At 37.5% G+C, this 17,520-nt stretch overlaps 1 protein-coding gene and 1 pseudogene across 2 annotated transcripts; one reads left to right on the top strand and one right to left on the bottom strand.

Annotated features, from left to right (window-relative positions):
* LOC129360369 (ligand of Numb protein X 2-like) overlaps positions 1-7,061 on the top strand; it is a 25,525-nt pseudogene extending 18,464 nt beyond the window's left edge.
* LOC129360380 (cysteine-rich hydrophobic domain-containing protein 2-like) lies at positions 4,067-17,520 on the bottom strand. Of its 2 annotated transcripts, none has more exons than XM_055030556.1 (8): positions 17,347-17,520; positions 15,409-15,463; positions 13,516-13,671; positions 11,877-11,933; positions 11,282-11,341; positions 10,257-10,361; positions 5,887-6,003; positions 4,067-4,169 (listed from the first exon to the last, which is right to left on the bottom strand). In XM_055030556.1, exons 1-6 carry the CDS (start codon positions 17,493-17,495, stop codon positions 10,311-10,313), a joined length of 528 nt encoding a protein of 175 aa, XP_054886531.1. In that variant the 5' UTR covers positions 17,496-17,520; the 3' UTR covers positions 4,067-4,169; positions 5,887-6,003; positions 10,257-10,310. The 2 variants fall into 2 exon arrangements, with proteins under 2 accessions (XP_054886531.1, XP_054886532.1); XM_055030557.1 differs by lacking the exon at positions 17,347-17,520 and adding an exon at positions 16,964-17,337.

The raw sequence follows: 17,520 nt of genomic DNA, 5'->3' as shown, positions 1-17,520 counted from the left end.
CTGGTGTCACAAATGACGAGAGCATTTTTATAAAAAAATATGTTTATCTGCAGGTTGGGTAGTAAGTACTTACATTTTACTGGACTGGTTTCTCTATATGCATTAAGCATTTAAATTGTAAACAAGAAAAACAGTACTGGTTGGATAACTGTGACGTAAAAACAGCAGGAAGAAGGAAGATGAACTCAGTCAAGTGTGATGGGATTCCTTTGCTTCGGCTCATAAAACGGTCAGAAACTGATTTTGTTTGCAGCGAAACGTTCGCTGAGGTTCACACACTGAGGAAACCAGCAGAGGGCAAATCTGAACACCTTCAAATTATCTTTCAGCTACAAAATAAAAGTGATGTGGTAAAATATATATTATTACTCAACTAAGTGTAACTAGTTACTACCCAACTTTGGATTTTCTGCACACAGAATGGGGCAGAAAATCCAAGTCAAACATGTTTTAGCAAAAACACACCAGACACACAGTTTTTAAATTTTATACTTTTTTTATTGAAAGAAACTGGTTTGGAAACATTTTCTTTTGTCTGATTTTGTTATATATATCTTATTTATCTGAATTATTGTAGTTTTGGTCATTAAAATATAAAATTTTCCACTTGAGTATGTAATTTCTAAATACTAAATGATTAATTTAGTATTTAAATTAATTGTTTAGTATTAATTTAAATAAGTAAAAACTGAGGACTTTTACCAAACACTTTTTTACTCTTCAGTAATTGTCTTGGCTTCCTTTGACTTTTACCTGAGTATAAATATATTGCTGCTCTTACTTGAGTGCAGTTTTGGGGACTTTGGCTCCTCTGTTGGACGGTAATGGGAAAAGCGATCCCCCTCCAGTCAGGGGTGAGAAGTTTTCACCTGCGTTGGAGATGAAAGCTCTGGGCCTCCCTCTGTCCTGATCAAAAGAGTCGGGGTGCTGCTCTCTGCCGCCGTGGGGCCGCTGTCTTCTTCTTCTTGTTGTTTTTTTGGTTGTTTCTCTTGGAGGTGAGAGGATCAAAGCTGGTAACAGTTAGCTTTCGCCTGTGGAGTCAAATTTTTTCGTCTTGCGTGGGGGGGATGGGTTCCCTGCTGTGGGAAGGAAGAACCCCCGCCTCCCCCAAGCTTCCCTTCTGACAGTTTACAGACTCTGTGGAGCAGCGAGAAGGCTGCTTGAAGTTGTCATTTTCCACACATCTTTTCCACTACGAGCGGCGAGTGTTGATCCTCACACTTGTACCCTTTTACCTCTCAGCTCCGTCTCAAATGTTTCACATTTGTTTCTCCAAGTGGTCCTCTAAATGGGATCTGCTGCGTCAAACGATCCTGCTAAATTATAGCAGTTTATGAATTTGTGAATCCTGAATATTTTTGTGTTTTCTGGGTTTGTTTTACAGGATCCACCGGGCGGTTTTACTTGTCAGGAGAAGACGGTGAGCCTGAAGAAGGAACCTCGAACGTCTCTGGGCATCACCATAGCCGGGGGGAGGGACTGCCGCAGCAGGCTGCCTGTTTACATCACCAGTGTTCAGCCAGTTGGCTGTCTGCACAGAGATGGCACCATCAAAAGAGGTACAAGACCACCATCTTGGTCCGGGATTCTTGCAGTTTCACTTAATGATACTTTAAAAAAACCTGGAAAACTGATATAATATTGTAATAATCTTATCATTCCATATATGGAAACGCACAGGAACATTTTGCTTTGAGGTATCGAGTGGGTGCTTTGAGGTATCGAGTGGGTGCTTTTAGATGGGAACAAGCTGACATAAAATTGCTGTTAAAGGGGATCCATTCATCAAAAATGGCTTTTTATGTTTTGTGTACTTCATGTGAGTCTCAACTACTTCTAAAAACAACTCAACAGTGTAAAAAAAACACGTGCACACAGCCGTTTTTGTGCCTGGAAAATGAACCGATTGTAAATCCTCCCGATAGTCGAGTGACATTCTACAACCCCTCTGGGGTTGCTGTCTCCTTGCAACCCCAGAGGAGCTCCATCACATTTGGTCCACTGGTTTTACTGCTTCTGGAAAGGATGAGTTTTTTTTTTTTTGACTTGCCATCCAGAAACCACTTGCTACATTCTTGCTGGTTGTGCAGGAAGTTCCACTTCTGCTTTCAAAGATGTACGGTTGCATAATTGCACATCTGCTTGCAGCCGTTTTCACGTGTGAGAATAAACATTGAGTTGGGGGTAAGGTGTCCATCAGCAGCTTGTTTGGATCACAAGAGGCTCAAAATATACAGAATCTCATCTTCTAAGAATAATTTTATGCTAAATATGTAGTTAATGTGTTTTGTATAGACCATAAAGTGCAAGGAGACACAGTTGGTATCTTTGGGCTAATATTCAAACGTTCATCTTTTTTTTTTTTTTTCTCTGAGTATTTCAACAGCCGTGTTCCTGAGAACCAAAGAAGGTTCACTTTATTTGTAATTATTGTTTGCACCTTACAAAGTATTACCTGAATCATGACTCATCCCCTCATAATGTCACCTCACAACATTTCTTTCTGACCTGTTGCTTTGTTTTAACTCTGAGCTCATCATTTCTGACTGAACCATAGGAAAAACAACCAGAAACTCAGAGGTTTGATTCTAACTACATCAAACATGATACATTTCCCCAGAAGTTATTGTGATAAACAACAATATTGTTGTTTGGAAACCATTTTTAAGTAATCTAGTAATGCAAGTATACCCTTAAAAAGATCAGTAACTTTTAATTTCTAATCAACAGCTAAATCTGGAAGACATTTTAAACATCTAAAATGAATAAAACTATGGGGGGTTTGGAGAGACAAAAGTAAATGCATAAATATAAAGGCTCCATCTGATTTCTGTCAGAAGTCTTTGTAGTTTCCTCTGATTCTTTAATGGCGTCTGCTTCTCACTCCGGTTTTCCTTCTGATGAGTGAAGTGTTAGCAGAGTTTCGCTAGCAGTTTTCCTGGCCAGTTGTTTGGCCATCAAAACAGCAGTTTAGAGACTGGATGCTGGCTCTGGACTGGTCCTTGAACTGCTTTCAAGGACCAGTCCAGACCTATTGTGTAAAACTGACAATAGGTTGTATAGGAAAAGGGCTATTCCGTCTTTTCATCCTGCCTCCATTCAGAGGAGACACAGTGTGTGGCTCGAGAGCCGTAAACGGAGAGGATGTGAGCGAAGAGGAGCCGATTCATCAAATCAATCGGCTCAAACTTTGGGAAAATTAACATTTAGTTTAATCTGATGAACTTTAACTCCACCAGGTAATGGTTTGTATTTGGGCTGAAACTAATAATTACTTTTGTAATTGATTATTAAAATGATTAATTCCATAAGAAAAATTAAACATTTTGCAGATTTTTCATTTAATCTCATTTTCATACGATATTAGAAACACATTAAAAGATGCAAATCAACAAATTATTGCATTATTAAGAAAATAAACTTTCTATTGCCAAAAATGTATTAAAACTATCCCACTTAATTGGGTAAATCATATTTACAAAGGTTTTTATATCTTAAATTTATATGCATTTTGTATAGTTTTGCCTTAATTACTGTTCTGAATGTTTTTCCAGCTAATGGCCCTTCAGTTAATAATTAATCAATATCTGCACATTTAGCAGCGCGTACATGTGGTGGTGGACAGCGCTAAGCCCCTCATCCTGGCTCTGATTGGTTGTTTTTGGTTGCATTTCTTCAAACTGCAACAGCAGGTCAGGAAGGAGGCGCAGAGATTGGTAATTTCACAGATTATTTAAAAATTTTTTTTAAATTAAACTTACACACTGGCGCTTTAAAGTTTCCTGGAGATATTTGGGAGCGGATTACAGAGTTGGATTATTCAGACGAACAATCACTTTCTGTAATTTAGAGGAAATGTGTTGCGTTTTGTATTTCTGAAATGTTAAACTTCCTCAGGCGACGTTCTGCTGAGCATCAACGGCGTCGATCTGACGCAGCTGACCTACAACGAGGCCGTGTCCGTTCTGAAGGCCCAGACGGCTCAGGCCCAGGTGGTGCTGCGTGTCATCCAGACGCTCTCCGACAGCGCCGAGGAGGACGTGGAGACCGGCAGCAGAGACGACTTGACCACATGGACGACCAGCGAGACGAGATCCAGACCTGGACGCCGCTGTGGACGCACTGGCTGGGGTTACCGAGGTAAATCCCAACCACTAAACCCAGGAAATCTGCAAAAACACAAAAATATTACCAAGTTCTTTTGGTCCAGTTTCTAGTACAAACACATTACTGGACTGGAATTTGAGAACATTAACTTAGAAGTAACTTTCAGCAAGATACAGGAGCTTGTTTTAGGTCAATAATTTCCTTAATATTGATGAAGAGTTCTAGTTCCACTGTTGGATTATTTCCCTTGTAACCTGGTAAAAAGTCTTGTTAAAAGTGAAACCATCTGCCAGTGGAACTAGAACTTTTTCACCAATAATAATGAATTATTTTCATAATACAAGTTTAATTTTGTCTTATTTCAAGTGTACTAAGATATTTGCAGTAAACTTTGTATTTTTTGCAGTTTTCTCTGTCGTCCTATTAAATAAATTGACCATAAACATTTCATTGTTTATTATTTAAACGATGCAAATAATGAGGGGGGGAAAAACAAGAAAATGGTGTCATATTTTCTTAAATTAACATTTAGTGATGTCAGTAAAGTTTGTTTTTGAGAGATGAGGTTTAATCTAGATGGACCATTTGTAGCAAAAGGGCAAAAACAGGAGAAAAACTTTAAATGTTTTGTAGGTGACGACTACCTAATTTTGTGAAAAGATGCATTAAACGTGTCATTACAGGTGTTAGCCTTATGCAGACCCTTTCAAATAAAGTTACCATTTCTTTCTGTCAGGCAAAAGTTTTAAATCTTCATCGCGTTCGATAACTTGGGCCAGAATGTTGATTCGCTAACAGTAGTTAGCGCTTCAGGTTATTGCTAACTAGCTGCTAATAAGCATCTGTCATTAATAACTTACAATTTTATTGCCAGTTAGCTGAGCCTGTAAATTTCTGTAATGTTACAGGTCTTAAATCTCATTCATAATGGTCTGAAAAAGTCTTAAATTAGATTTTTTAAATCCATGTTTTAAGTCACAGTGGAGGAGCTACAGAGTTGAAGTTGTTCACAACTCTCCTGTTTGTTCAATTTTTTTTATTTAAAATATTTTTGTATGAAAGCATGCGCTCTAACTCTGACTTTGTCCCTCAGTCACATGCACTGGTGCAGGGACATCGTCCTGCAGAAGACCAACAGCGAGAGCTGGGGCTTCAGCATCGTAGGGGGTTACGAGGAGAGCCACGGGCAGCAGCCATTTTTCATCAAAACTATCGTGCCTGGGACGCCCGCTCACTTCGACGGCCGTCTAAAGTAAGTAAAACTCACCACACTTTGAGCCGAGTCCCTCCAGATGCAGACTTTACAGCACTATTATATATTATTGATAACAAGAACTATTTATGACATTATTTTAGGGATGACTGTTTGTCACAGCAATTATATCCCCACAAACACAAATAATGCTCTGGAAAAACATTCCATTTATGACGTGTGAAGAAGTGCAGATTGTATCACTAAGCTGTAGGTATTAATTGTATTTTCAAACGTATTGACGTTTTCATTAAAAATACTAAAACTATCCTGATATTAGGGAGAGTTTAGATTCTCATGATGCACTGCAAAAGCACAAAAATCATACCTGGTTGTTTTTGGTCTAGTTTAGTACAAAACTAACTTACAAGTGTCTTTTCAGCAAGATGTAGATTATTTTAAGTAAATAAATCCTTAAAACTGATGGAAAATTTTTAATTTTTGGGATCTCTCCCCTCTTCTGGTTTGGAGACTTTTGCACGAGAAACCAAAGTTACTTGGTAAAATTGGGTTTTGCCCATCCGTACCTCCAGATTCTGCGTTAACGGCGGCTGTTTCTCTTCAGGTGTGGCGATGAGATCGTGGCGGTGAACGGCGCTACGACGGTGGGGATGAACAACTCCTCGCTCATCCCGATGCTCAAGCTGCAGAAGAACAAAGTCACTCTGACTGTTGTGTCCTGGCCTGGAAGTTTAGTATGATTAAAAACAAACTCTGTCTTTTTTTGTGTTCATGTGTGCATCACAAGTAGCCCTGTTCAGCTGCATTCCTTTAATCTCTGATTATTTTTGTTAATTTTATGCAAAACGTTGTACATAATCCCAGTCCCGTCTGTTAAAACTGTCCTGTAGAAACTGGCTGTAACACTAAGATGTACAAATCATAAAAATTTAGTCAAAACTAAGTAGAAGGTTGAGTTTTGATGACTGATTCTAGCATCCGTTGCTGGTATAAACTTTAATGTAGGATCCTGATTGTGGACAGATGCCAAAAGAATGAACAGTTTGATTCAGTCCAAAATTAAAGCTCTATTTTATTTTACAAGCTGAATAAAATCAGAGTGTTTTAGAAGGTGGGTTGGGTATTTTGCAGTGTAAATGTAAATTTTTATTAAAAGAGGCAGGTAAAGTTATAAGCATAGAGGTGTTGATGGTGTAATAGTAAAATGTGACATGTACAGATTATACTAAATTTGGATTAGAAATCAAATGTATTCATTGTTTAGGCTTTTTTTTTTTATTTAATCCCATTCAGGAATAGCAAATAAGCTTGCAGTTCTCTTCATGAGTTACTTTTCCTAATGAAAGTGTTGCTAATTCGACATTTATTTTTTAATTTCCTTTTATTTGAGCCCTCATTTTTAGCGTTGTATTTATTTCCATAATTAATCTTGACAGACTTAAAGGAAGTTGGTGCCTTGGAGGTATTGAAGGACAAATAACTGCCTTAAACTGTCTCTGTACCAAAATGTGTTAATAAATGCAGTTTGTAGATTTAAAGTGGCCTTGTCTGCATCCTGACGGAGGCAGATGTCGAACAACAAAGTGGCTTTTTGAAATATAAACCAAGTAACGTGTAAATAATTCCCACTGTGTCAGTTTTGTTGAATAAAATCATATCAAATCATGTTTTCTTTGGTTTCATTTTGTAGAATTTAACATGTTGAAGAAATGTTTCACAGTAATAAAAATGTTTAAAATGAGGAGGTATGCGTGTGTTTGTTACCCCAGATGGGAAGTGTAATATGTATGGAAGCCCTTCTAGGTCAATTCTTGATTCAATTACATCTCTACCAGTTTTGATTTACAATTTTGTTGAAATTTCTGGTTTGAATTTCAAATTGACTCTTGGCTCTTCAAAATTTGGATAAGCAAAAAGGTGAAAAAGGTTGCAACATGAGAAAATGTATGAAACTTCATGGTGTATTGATACTTTTGGAGAGCTGTGTCTGAACTGCTCAGCCTGCCCCCTAGTGGTAAAAAGTGTGTGTATTAAATATGTAATGTTTGCATAATTTCACACACAACCTAATCTGCACTGGGAAAGATTCAGGTAATTCAGAAGATTCTTATATTTGAGTCTTCATATGTAGAGAGGTTTAAGTTGCATTTTTGGATTCTGATTTTCAAATAGCTTTTTCTTATTTATTTTTTTAAAGCATCAAAAAAAAAATTTTAAACAAGAAAAACTTTGCTTTTGTACACTGTCTGATGTATGATCCATTTGCAATTTATTTTGATTTTGGTCATGTTGTGATTTCTAACAGAACTAATTGGAATACAAGCTGGCCCACAGCATCACAGATCCTCTACTGTACAGAAGTGGGCATGAGTTTTTATGGACAGATTAACAGGGCTGCACTAAGAAAATAAATTATGAGACTGGAAGTTGAAATACTAGAATTTTGTTAGTTTATTTTTAAATTTATATTTTTTGCATTATTTACAGTTTATTTGGAGGTTAATAATTGTTGATCTTATTTATGCTTTGTTTTTTTTTTTTGTTTTTTTTTTTTGTTTGGTTTCTAAGTCAGACAGGAAGTAGGGTGGGTCCGTCCACTTTCCATAAACGTAGGGGTCTGGTAAAGGACCAGCAGGCATTTGGGTTTAGGACTTATGGTTTTTACCAGTGCAAGAGAATTAGATGGGAACAAAGGAAAGTTTGAAAGTTGTAATTACTTGCTGAAAAGGAAAGTAAAAGCAACCAAGACAGTTAACAAGTTTGGACATTAAACTTCTTTTGCCTGCGTGAAGAATCTTGACCCCAGTGCCTCAAACTGGCTGATGGAACCTTTTATTGGACGTTTGGTTTGACAAACACTACACTACAACTTTGTGTTTTTATTTTCATAAACCCGACTTCATCCTCAAAATGTGACTTTATTCTTACACAACAATATTTTTGTAATCCTGGCTTTATTCTCAAAAAAATGACTTTTTATAATTTATTCTTGTAATTTGGTTTTTATTGTTTCTTGGCATGGCCCTAACACTCGGTCGTGGTTTTTCTCGAGTTACTGCATTAAGACTAAGATTGAATGGGAAACAGAAAAAAAGGGCCATAAAATATCACCTCTTCAGTGCAAGGGGAGTTTTTTTTGTATTTAAGATACAGTAAAAACAGAGTGGAGCGAGTTTCCACCTCTCTGACCACCGGTCTGTAAAATTAGGAAGCAGCAGCAGGTTATGGTAACAGCGTTCCTTCGTTTTACAAATGTGTCAAGTAATTGCAGCCCATCTTGTTAAAGTTAACGATACAGTGCCTTGTTAAACATGACAAACTGCTGCAGCTTTGGTTGCAAAACGCCACGAATTAAGAGCAGAAACAAAAAAGGTGAAAATCAACAGTTTATTTTCTCTCTTCAGAGGAATTAGGTCGTGGTGACGAACGTTTACGTGAACTGTAACAATACCGGGAGGATTTCAGAGCCTCCGTCGCACATAAAGGAGACGGTACTATTCCAGAGGCACTAATAAAATGAAACCCGGAAAATGTTTTGACTTAAATCAGGGGTGTCCAAACCTTTTGTCACATGGGCCGATCAACAATAAACTAAGCAGTATTTAAATTGAACAGATCAAGTCGTCAGATTTGCTGCTGAAAAATTGTGTAAATGATTCTAGATCCAAAACTTAAAAACGGTTCTGCAGATTTTCCTTACTAACAATAATTATGTAAATTTTCTAGGTATGAACTGAAAGAAAAAAATGAATAAAATCTGAATTTAGGCCAATCTTTCTTTGAAAATGCTTCTGTATTTAGTTAAGTTTATTAAATAAATGAGAAGCAGGGATTTGGCTGAAACGTTTGAGTAAAAGTGAGTGGTTCTTGAAGAGAATGGAAAAAGCATGGTTATTTTTAGCAAATATTTTCTATTGTAAGATTGTTCTTGTTTGTGATCATTTTGTCATTTATCAAATTTGTATCTTTTCTGAACTGAAGTCAGCGGCCGCACAGAATCAGTCCAAGGGCTGCAATTGGCCCCCGGGCCACACTTTGGACACCTCCGACTTAAATGAAAAATAACACAATCACTCAGGATAATGACTGACATGAAGTGAAGCGCTTCCAATACGGCACAGACGGATACAAAACTACAAAAATAATGCAAAATCGAAGGATTAAAAAATATCTATAGAATCGATCATTGGCAAAAACCCACCAAAAGACAATTTGTTTGAATTCTCCTCTGGGCTCAAGTGCAATAATCTGGCATCAGATACACTGTAACTAGATATGGCTTACAAGGTAAACAGGTCCATATGAACTAGACATCTTTCATCAATCAAACCTATGGTACAGCAACATACTGGCAAAGAAAATCTAAAAGACTAAGTAAACTTTATGTAAACAATGGCATACCACTGTACAGCTTATCCTACCATGGTATTTACACGTCAAGTTCTTGTACTAGCTAATTCCCAGGTACAAAGAGTTAATATAAAGACGAAAACAACATGGAGGTGGAGACGTACGCCGGGCGCTAGGCTACCGTCTCGTCTACCTGCTAAGAACTGGATCCAGTTACATCGATTTATACTTTAATATCTAACCGTACATAAGGCAAGGATCGTCACGGAAAGGTGGAGGCATCACATTCGTCTGCGAGGAAGGGGCAACTGGTTCACCAGGCTGAAGGTTCTTTGGGGTAAATGCACTTTTCAAAAGTTTCACGTGTTTTAACACATGAAATCATATAAAATCAAAGTGCAACAACATCAACAAATGGGGAGAAAATGTGCAAAATCTGCTCTAAAGCAAAGTGACAGTGTTGCAAATTGTTTTGTACAAAGTACAGGGAGATGTACGGGACGCCAGACCCTTATTCCAACATACGGTGTGTATATATGTATATATATACATATATACACACATACATATATATATATATACATACAAGGCACTAAGGATAAGATTGAAGGGCCGTCCATCCGGTCTGATGACATTCTCCTCAGTCCGGTCGGAATATAGGATATTTAGGAAGGAATTCTATAAGAATCACCTGCAGAGAGAAGAAAATAGCTTTCAAGCAATGAGTAAAGAATGCAGCCATGTTCAATAAATTTGAATATCATCACCTTCATATAATGATGGCTGAAGTTATTTTTCACCAAAAGTGATTTTTTTTTTTTGTAAAACATCTTTTGGGAAAAAACCCCCAGCAATAAGCATATAGAAATATTCCTACATCCTGAACTGTTTGTTATTATTATTATTTCTCAAACTGTATTGTGCTTTATTGGGTTTTTGGATTTTTTTTGCAACAGCTTAACACAAAGTAGTGAATAATTGTGGAGTAGAAGGCGAATGAGACCTGGTTTAGATGTGTAAATAATTTACTGAACTAAAACTTAAGACATATTTGCACATTTAGAAAGTCAAAATAGATTCATTCGTCTTTGCAAATTAAATAAAAAAATAAAAATAAAGCCTATCCATGTTTAAAAGACAAGTCGACAGATAATTCATTCCTTTGGGGTTTCTTAAATATACATTAAACACTTAAAATCATCAATATTAAGTCTTCATTGAACTAATCTGTTCAAAAAATATAAACATTTTGTAATTAAGAATAAATTAAACACACTTTGTGAAAATGTTTGACAAAACTTTTCAAAAACTTGTTTCAAATTCTGTAATAAGAAATCTATTTAGCACCTTTATTATCCAATTATTAGTCAATTAATTAAAATTACATTGATGAGTCACACAAAAAGTATTGAGTTCTTCACAAGGTGATGTTAGAAGTATTTTTTAGCTCAGTGTTTACTAAAGGAACATTGTTATTACTTGTAGGGCAAAACGGTGACTTAGTTTGTATCTTGTATAAAAAAACCAAAAAACTCATTAATCATCAAAATAAAAGTTGCATCTATGCTGGATTGTTTGAAACGATCAGCTAATGTTTGTGGGTGAACTCACATATTCCATCATGTTGCTGCTTTCACATTTTCTCTTGCTGAGCTTCCAGTGCAGGCCAAGCTGGAGGGAGAACAGAGGAGTGAACATCTCCGTCGCTCTTCAGCAGAAACAAAGACGCACACACACACACACACACACACCCCACACACACCCACACACCCACCCACCCACCCACACACACACGCACGCACGCACGCACGCACGCACGCACACACACACACACACACACACACACACGCACACGCACACACACACACACAGAAAGGAAGGAGAATCTGTCTGAGATCTCCTCTTTAGCGTTGGGGGAATTCAGGAGCAGGACTGTCTGGTCTCGCGGAGGTCAAGCTGTGGCCAGACACCCCGAAGAGCTTTCTTTATTTCTCCGCACGGCTACTAGCTGTAATTTGTTGCTGTGAGACAAAACAAAATTAACACGGCCTTTTACTGCCGACCTCGCGGCCCTCTCAGGCCTCCGTGGCAGACCGCAGTTCCAGAACAGATTGATGATCATTATCCATCAGGATGATGCTCCGCTCGCAGACAAATCACGCTCTTCCACACAACAAGCAGATGTACAGGTTGACATGTGTCTCACCTTGTGGTATAATCGGTTATTTTCCCACTCTAACAGCTTCTGGATTGACCGTCTTGTCTTTGGAATAAAAAGAAACAAAAATGAAAAGATGCACGAGAGATGACATGAATCACAGGTCAATCAAACACTCCAACAGGTAGGAGGAAACTGCTTCCACTTTCAGGATTTATGGACTGAACTCCCCAATTTACCAGCCAGTAATTTCCACTTTGTTGTCAGTAACACAACCTTTAAATGGGAGAATCGCTAAAACATGAACATGAGCCGTTATTACATCACACTTATGCCTGGATATAAAAATGAAACCCTGAGAGAAAACACAAGTGATTAGGCCTGTCACAAAAGGCAATAAATCAATTAATAGCATGATAAATTAGGACAAACTCAATCATTTCTATATGTATAATTTATTGTTTTTCTGTTTCTTCCAAAAACTGAATAATAAAAGTATTCAGTTTAAAGTTTTGGTCTTAACTAGTCTTTTTTTATTTTAGTTTTTTAATTTGAAGGACAGTTTTGTTTATATAGACTTATTAATTGATTTGATTTGTTATTTTGGATATTTAAAATGTCTTCCAGTTCCAGTGTTAAATGTTCATCAGAATTTAAAGTTCATTGATCTTTGAGAAAGTGTTTTCATGCTGTTACTATTATATTACTTTAAAATGGTCTCAAATAGAAAATATTACTGTTTATCACAGTAACTTCTGGGACAATTTATTGTAACAGAACTTCACGTGACAGAACTAATATTAAGAATAAGAGGTTTCTTAAAGAAACTAGACCAAAGTGTAAACTTATAATAAACTTATGTCAAATGAATGACATAATTTTGATCCAGCTTCTCTCCGTGTTGTTTTGGTTGAACCAACATTTGCTGTTCTTGGTTTGGGATTGTCACTGTGCTTTCTGATTCAACGGGCCACGTTCTCACACACGCTGTGACATCGGGCCAAGATAATCCAACATGCTGAAGTTTCCGACGTTCTACTGACTGGAGCCAATCAGCCTTAAGCAGAGCTGGGAAGTAGGCATTACATTTACTTCAGTAACTTTTTGGGAAAGAAATTACTATTTTTACTACGTTGTACTTTTGAGTAATTTTATTCTTTCTTCAGTAACATTTCTAGATTTTCTGCCCAGTGAATGAAAAACAAACATGTTTTAACAAAATATTCAGCAGACACACACCTGCAGTTTTTGTAGAAGTTTTTCACTGAAGGAAACTGATTTGAAAAAATGTTCTTTAAATTTTCTTTTGCTTGATTTTGTTATTTTTTGTAACTTCTATGAATTACTGGTATTTTGGATCTTAAAATACCAAATATTCCACTTAACTTTATAGTTTGGCAGTCTGATGATGTAATTTATAAATGTTAAACGTTTGATAACTTGATCAGCTACACAGTATTTGAAGAGACTATTTACCAAATACTTTTTACTTCTTTCTACTTGAATAAAACATGTTGAAGTCATGCTACTCTTACTTCAGTATTACTTTTGAATCTTAAATGCAAGATTATTGGTTAACATTATCTTAAGTTTGACCTGAGATTGTCGGAATGAGAAAAAACTCCGGATAAAACTCCTGCCGGATGGTAGGTGAGAGCTGACGTCAGGCTGTTGGAGTCGGACTTACTCTCTTGTTGAGGCAGATGACGGGCCACAGACTGCAGCCCACCGTGCAGCAGCAGCACAAACAGCCGCAGAGAAGCCACTTCACATTCACTGGCAGGTTCTTCTTTAAGCAGGCGTTCACTCTGCCGATGCTGGTTTTGAATTCCTCTGGTGCTACCTGGTAAAAAAATAAATAATTATTATTGATGAATCTATTGGTCATTCTGACGATTGAAGAAAAAAGACATGTCCTCCAGATTTGTCATGCCCGATTTTATTTAAACATAAGAAAACGCAGAGAAACAAAAAGTTAAATAGTTTCATATGCAGAATTTGCACAATGTGAAACTAAATTATGCCACTTGGAAAAAAAGTTTCTTTAAAATCTTAAATGCAAAATGTATTTATTTTTGTACATCTTTGCTTGATGAATTACAAATTCATTTTTGTTTTTGTTTCATTTTTGTTTATTGCAAATGAGCAATAAACTAACAAAAGCATTCTGTTTTAATCAATGTTAAGTAAAGTTAATGCTTCATGTAGATCTTTTGGAAGGAAAGAATAGAAAAACTGCCTTCAGTTGTGGATATTTTTTATAGTTCACCTCATAAACAATAAATAAATATATGTTTTTAACTCACATGTTTATTTTACTTCAGCTGTGAATAGCAGCATGTAAAATGATGCTTTGCCACATTGTTTCGTCAAAAGCAGTAAAATAATTTTGGGGTTCTTCCAGCGCTCTGAACTCCACAGCGTTATAGTCGAGGGGAGCTGATTTCAGATTACTGAGACTTATTTAATTTATTTCTTACTTTTACAAGATGTTAACCCCGTAAAGAAACATCTGAAACAGATGACGTCAAAAAAGTACAGAGGCTTGTGCATTCAAAATAAATTAAAATAATGTAAATTAACATACCGCTATAAATTAGTTTACAATTATTTGAATAATTCATTAAGCTTAACCGCTACAGCACTGGAGGAGATGTGCAGCTAAAGAACAGCTGAAAGGGAGAGGGACAGAGCAAGTGTCTCTCAGTGTTGTTGACCTAAAAGGTGCTTAATTGTGCTGAGGAAGGATCAAAGAGCTGGAGAAAACCAAAAGGGTAGATGTTTGCAGATGTTGTCCAGAGATGGGATCTCTTTATTCTACACCCAGACTTGCTAACTGAGCTCCAGACTGTTCAAGGCAAAACAGGGAGTCAAAGGAGAGATAAGCTGAGAGCCTGTGGCAGCACTGGCCAAACAACTTGAATGGATGCTCATTCCTCGCCGAGTCTGTACGCCATAAAACCGGGGTCGTAATCTTTTATGACAGGATGCAAAGGTCTCTTTGCAAACAGCTAAAGAACTCAGAATAAAGCCCAGCAGGGTCTGATCTGCACCCTTCAATCATCATAATTGTGACCTCATCCATCACATGTCACCCTGGGTCACAATACCGAAGGTGCTTTTTATTGCCCTATATTTCCCTCGGCCTGCTCTTCCCCCCGCAGCCTTTTTGTGTTTCAGCGTCCGACCCAGGAAGCTCCCCTGTCTGCGGCAGAATCCTCATTTCATTATTTTATCACCTGGAGCTCGACCCTCCGGAAAAAAAAAAAAAAAAGAAACAGATGATCCCCCTGCCAGCCGAGCACCAATGGACGGCTTACTTATTTACAGAGCTAGACAGCAGCACATTCAGGCTCTTTTCTGCTGCGCTGCCTATAATGCATCTGCTCAGATGAAACCAACCCAGGAGACTTTGAATGGGCCGTTCTGGGGAAGTCAGGGCCATTAAAGGCCCAGCAGAACAAAAGATCCACTGCAGCTTTAATTGCTTAATTCATCCCAGTTGGGTTTGAACAGAAATCAACATGAAAGAGCGTAGTGTATAAAAACTTTAAAAAATAATAATAATAACAAGCCGTACCTTCCCTGTGAGAACAGAGGGAAATTCTGTGTCGAATCTGTTGCTTAATCCAAACCTGGAAAAAAGAAGAGAAAAAACATTTGACATGCGAGCTAAAATATTGAAAAGTTGGTGCAGCAATGATTATAATAGTTAATTTAATCATTTCTGCAGCTTAATAATGTTAACATCACAAAACAGGAACAACAAAAACATTAGATTAATAAGCTTGTTATTGTACTTTTCACTCATTCACTCAAATTGCAGAAAATGTTCAGTCATGTTGCAAAAGATGAACCAATACTGTTATACTGCTCTGCCAACAAGGATGATAACTTATCCCAGAAGTTAATGCGCTAAACAATATTTTGAAGCCATTTTCAAGTAATGTTATAATAATGGCAAAATAATGCAAGACCATATTCTGAAAGATCAATAAACTTTAAATTCTGATGAATATTTAACACTGGAACAGGAAGATATTTTAAATACTCAAAACAGATCAACAAAACAATGATTCAAATTAATTATAACAAAATTGTCCTTCAACAACAGGCTAGTTGAGACCAGTGCACCAAACCAAAGACTTGTACTATCCAGATTTTGTTAGAAAAAGAAAAATTAATCATGCAAACGGAAATTATAGAGCCATTAATTGATTTATTGCTTATTGCGACAGGCTTGCAGACACACACTTTATAAGAACTTCTTTACTATCATCAGTCCGCAAAACATTTTCCCCCAAAGTCTTGAGGATTATGACAATATTTTTGACAAATGTAAGCTGTATTTTTGCATTTGGTTTGTCAGCACTTTTTTTGTCCTGGAACTTCCCATGAATGCAATTTTTGCTCCATCTTTTGGTATGTAATCAGGTTTACTATGGTTTAATGTTATTTCTGTTTGTGTATTATGGTTTGGTAGCCCTTTCCAGGCAGACAGATGCCAATTAATTGATGCTTCATCTGTTCTTGGGATTTTTTTCAGCCAACGTCAAGTTATCAGACGGGTTATGTTTGAGTAAATTCTTGGTTTGGCAGTAATCAAGCCTGAGTTCGGCTAATGAAATTTAAAATTTTGAAAGAATATGGTTCATATCATTTAATCAGATTTGCTAGTTTGTGACCAGGCAGGTTTAAATCTCTCTTTACCCTTAATTTAAATAATTTTAAAGTTTTAATGGTCACATTAAAAACTGGTTGTATGATCTGACATATTTAAGTAGAACAGATATTAAAGGGGGCAAACACTGTTACCTCAGCAAGGCTTTTCTACATAAACACTAACATTCTTACTCAAGTATTTGCATGCTAAATATATCTGCATGCTAATGACTAGCTATATCTCCAAATCTCACCAGACTTGTGATTTGTTTTTGACATGTTCTGCACCCCAAACAGGACAAACACCCGCTGACAGTTTCAATAAAGTAACAGGAACTGAGGCTATGAGGTGGAGGCAGCCGGCAGTGGTGACAAGATGCTGAACTGAGATGCTTTTCCGCCTTTTTATCACTTAATTGGAGTTTTTAAAGTGCAACAGTCTCCATCAGTTGTCCAGCGGGGTGTCTACTCACAGCCTTTTACATTTAAACTCGGTAAAACGTCGGAAGAACTCGACAGAGAAGCCACTCAGCTGATAATGTCGGTCCAAAAGCATTAGATAGATGGCTGCAGCTCGGCGATGAGACGTCTAGCTAACGCTTAATAAAAACCCAACTAACTGGAATACCAGCTGCCAGTCCAGGGAACGGTTGCCGTGGCGACGGATAGCCGTTACTTTACTGCGCGCTGACTCCTCCACATTGACAGATGTCCAACTGTTTCTGCTGTGTTTTGACGTTAGCTAGTAGTAGCAGCAGGCTAGCCACGGCTAGGCAGGCGCCGTGGAAATAACAAAGCGACCCCCCTCACACGAACAAGAGAAACAAGAGGGGGAGAGAAGCACAGCGCGGCTTACACGGTGATGTGCCCGGCCCCTCGCATGACCACGGGCTCCGGGCAGTATCGCTGTAAGTGCTCCTCGCTCACTACGTGCTCATCGTCTTCGTCTTCTAACTCATAAATGGTATCAAAGTCCGCCATGTTGGGCTGTAAGACGCTCATCATCGCCCCGCTGCGTCCAGATTTACAA

This window comes from Poeciliopsis prolifica, unplaced genomic scaffold, assembly GCF_027474105.1.
Source record: "Poeciliopsis prolifica strain line A6 unplaced genomic scaffold, Auburn_PproV2 SCAFFOLD006, whole genome shotgun sequence".
Lineage (NCBI taxonomy): Eukaryota > Metazoa > Chordata > Actinopteri > Cyprinodontiformes > Poeciliidae > Poeciliopsis > Poeciliopsis prolifica.
Note: the sequence above shows the minus strand (reverse complement) of the source record. Positions and strands in the feature narration are given on the sequence as shown.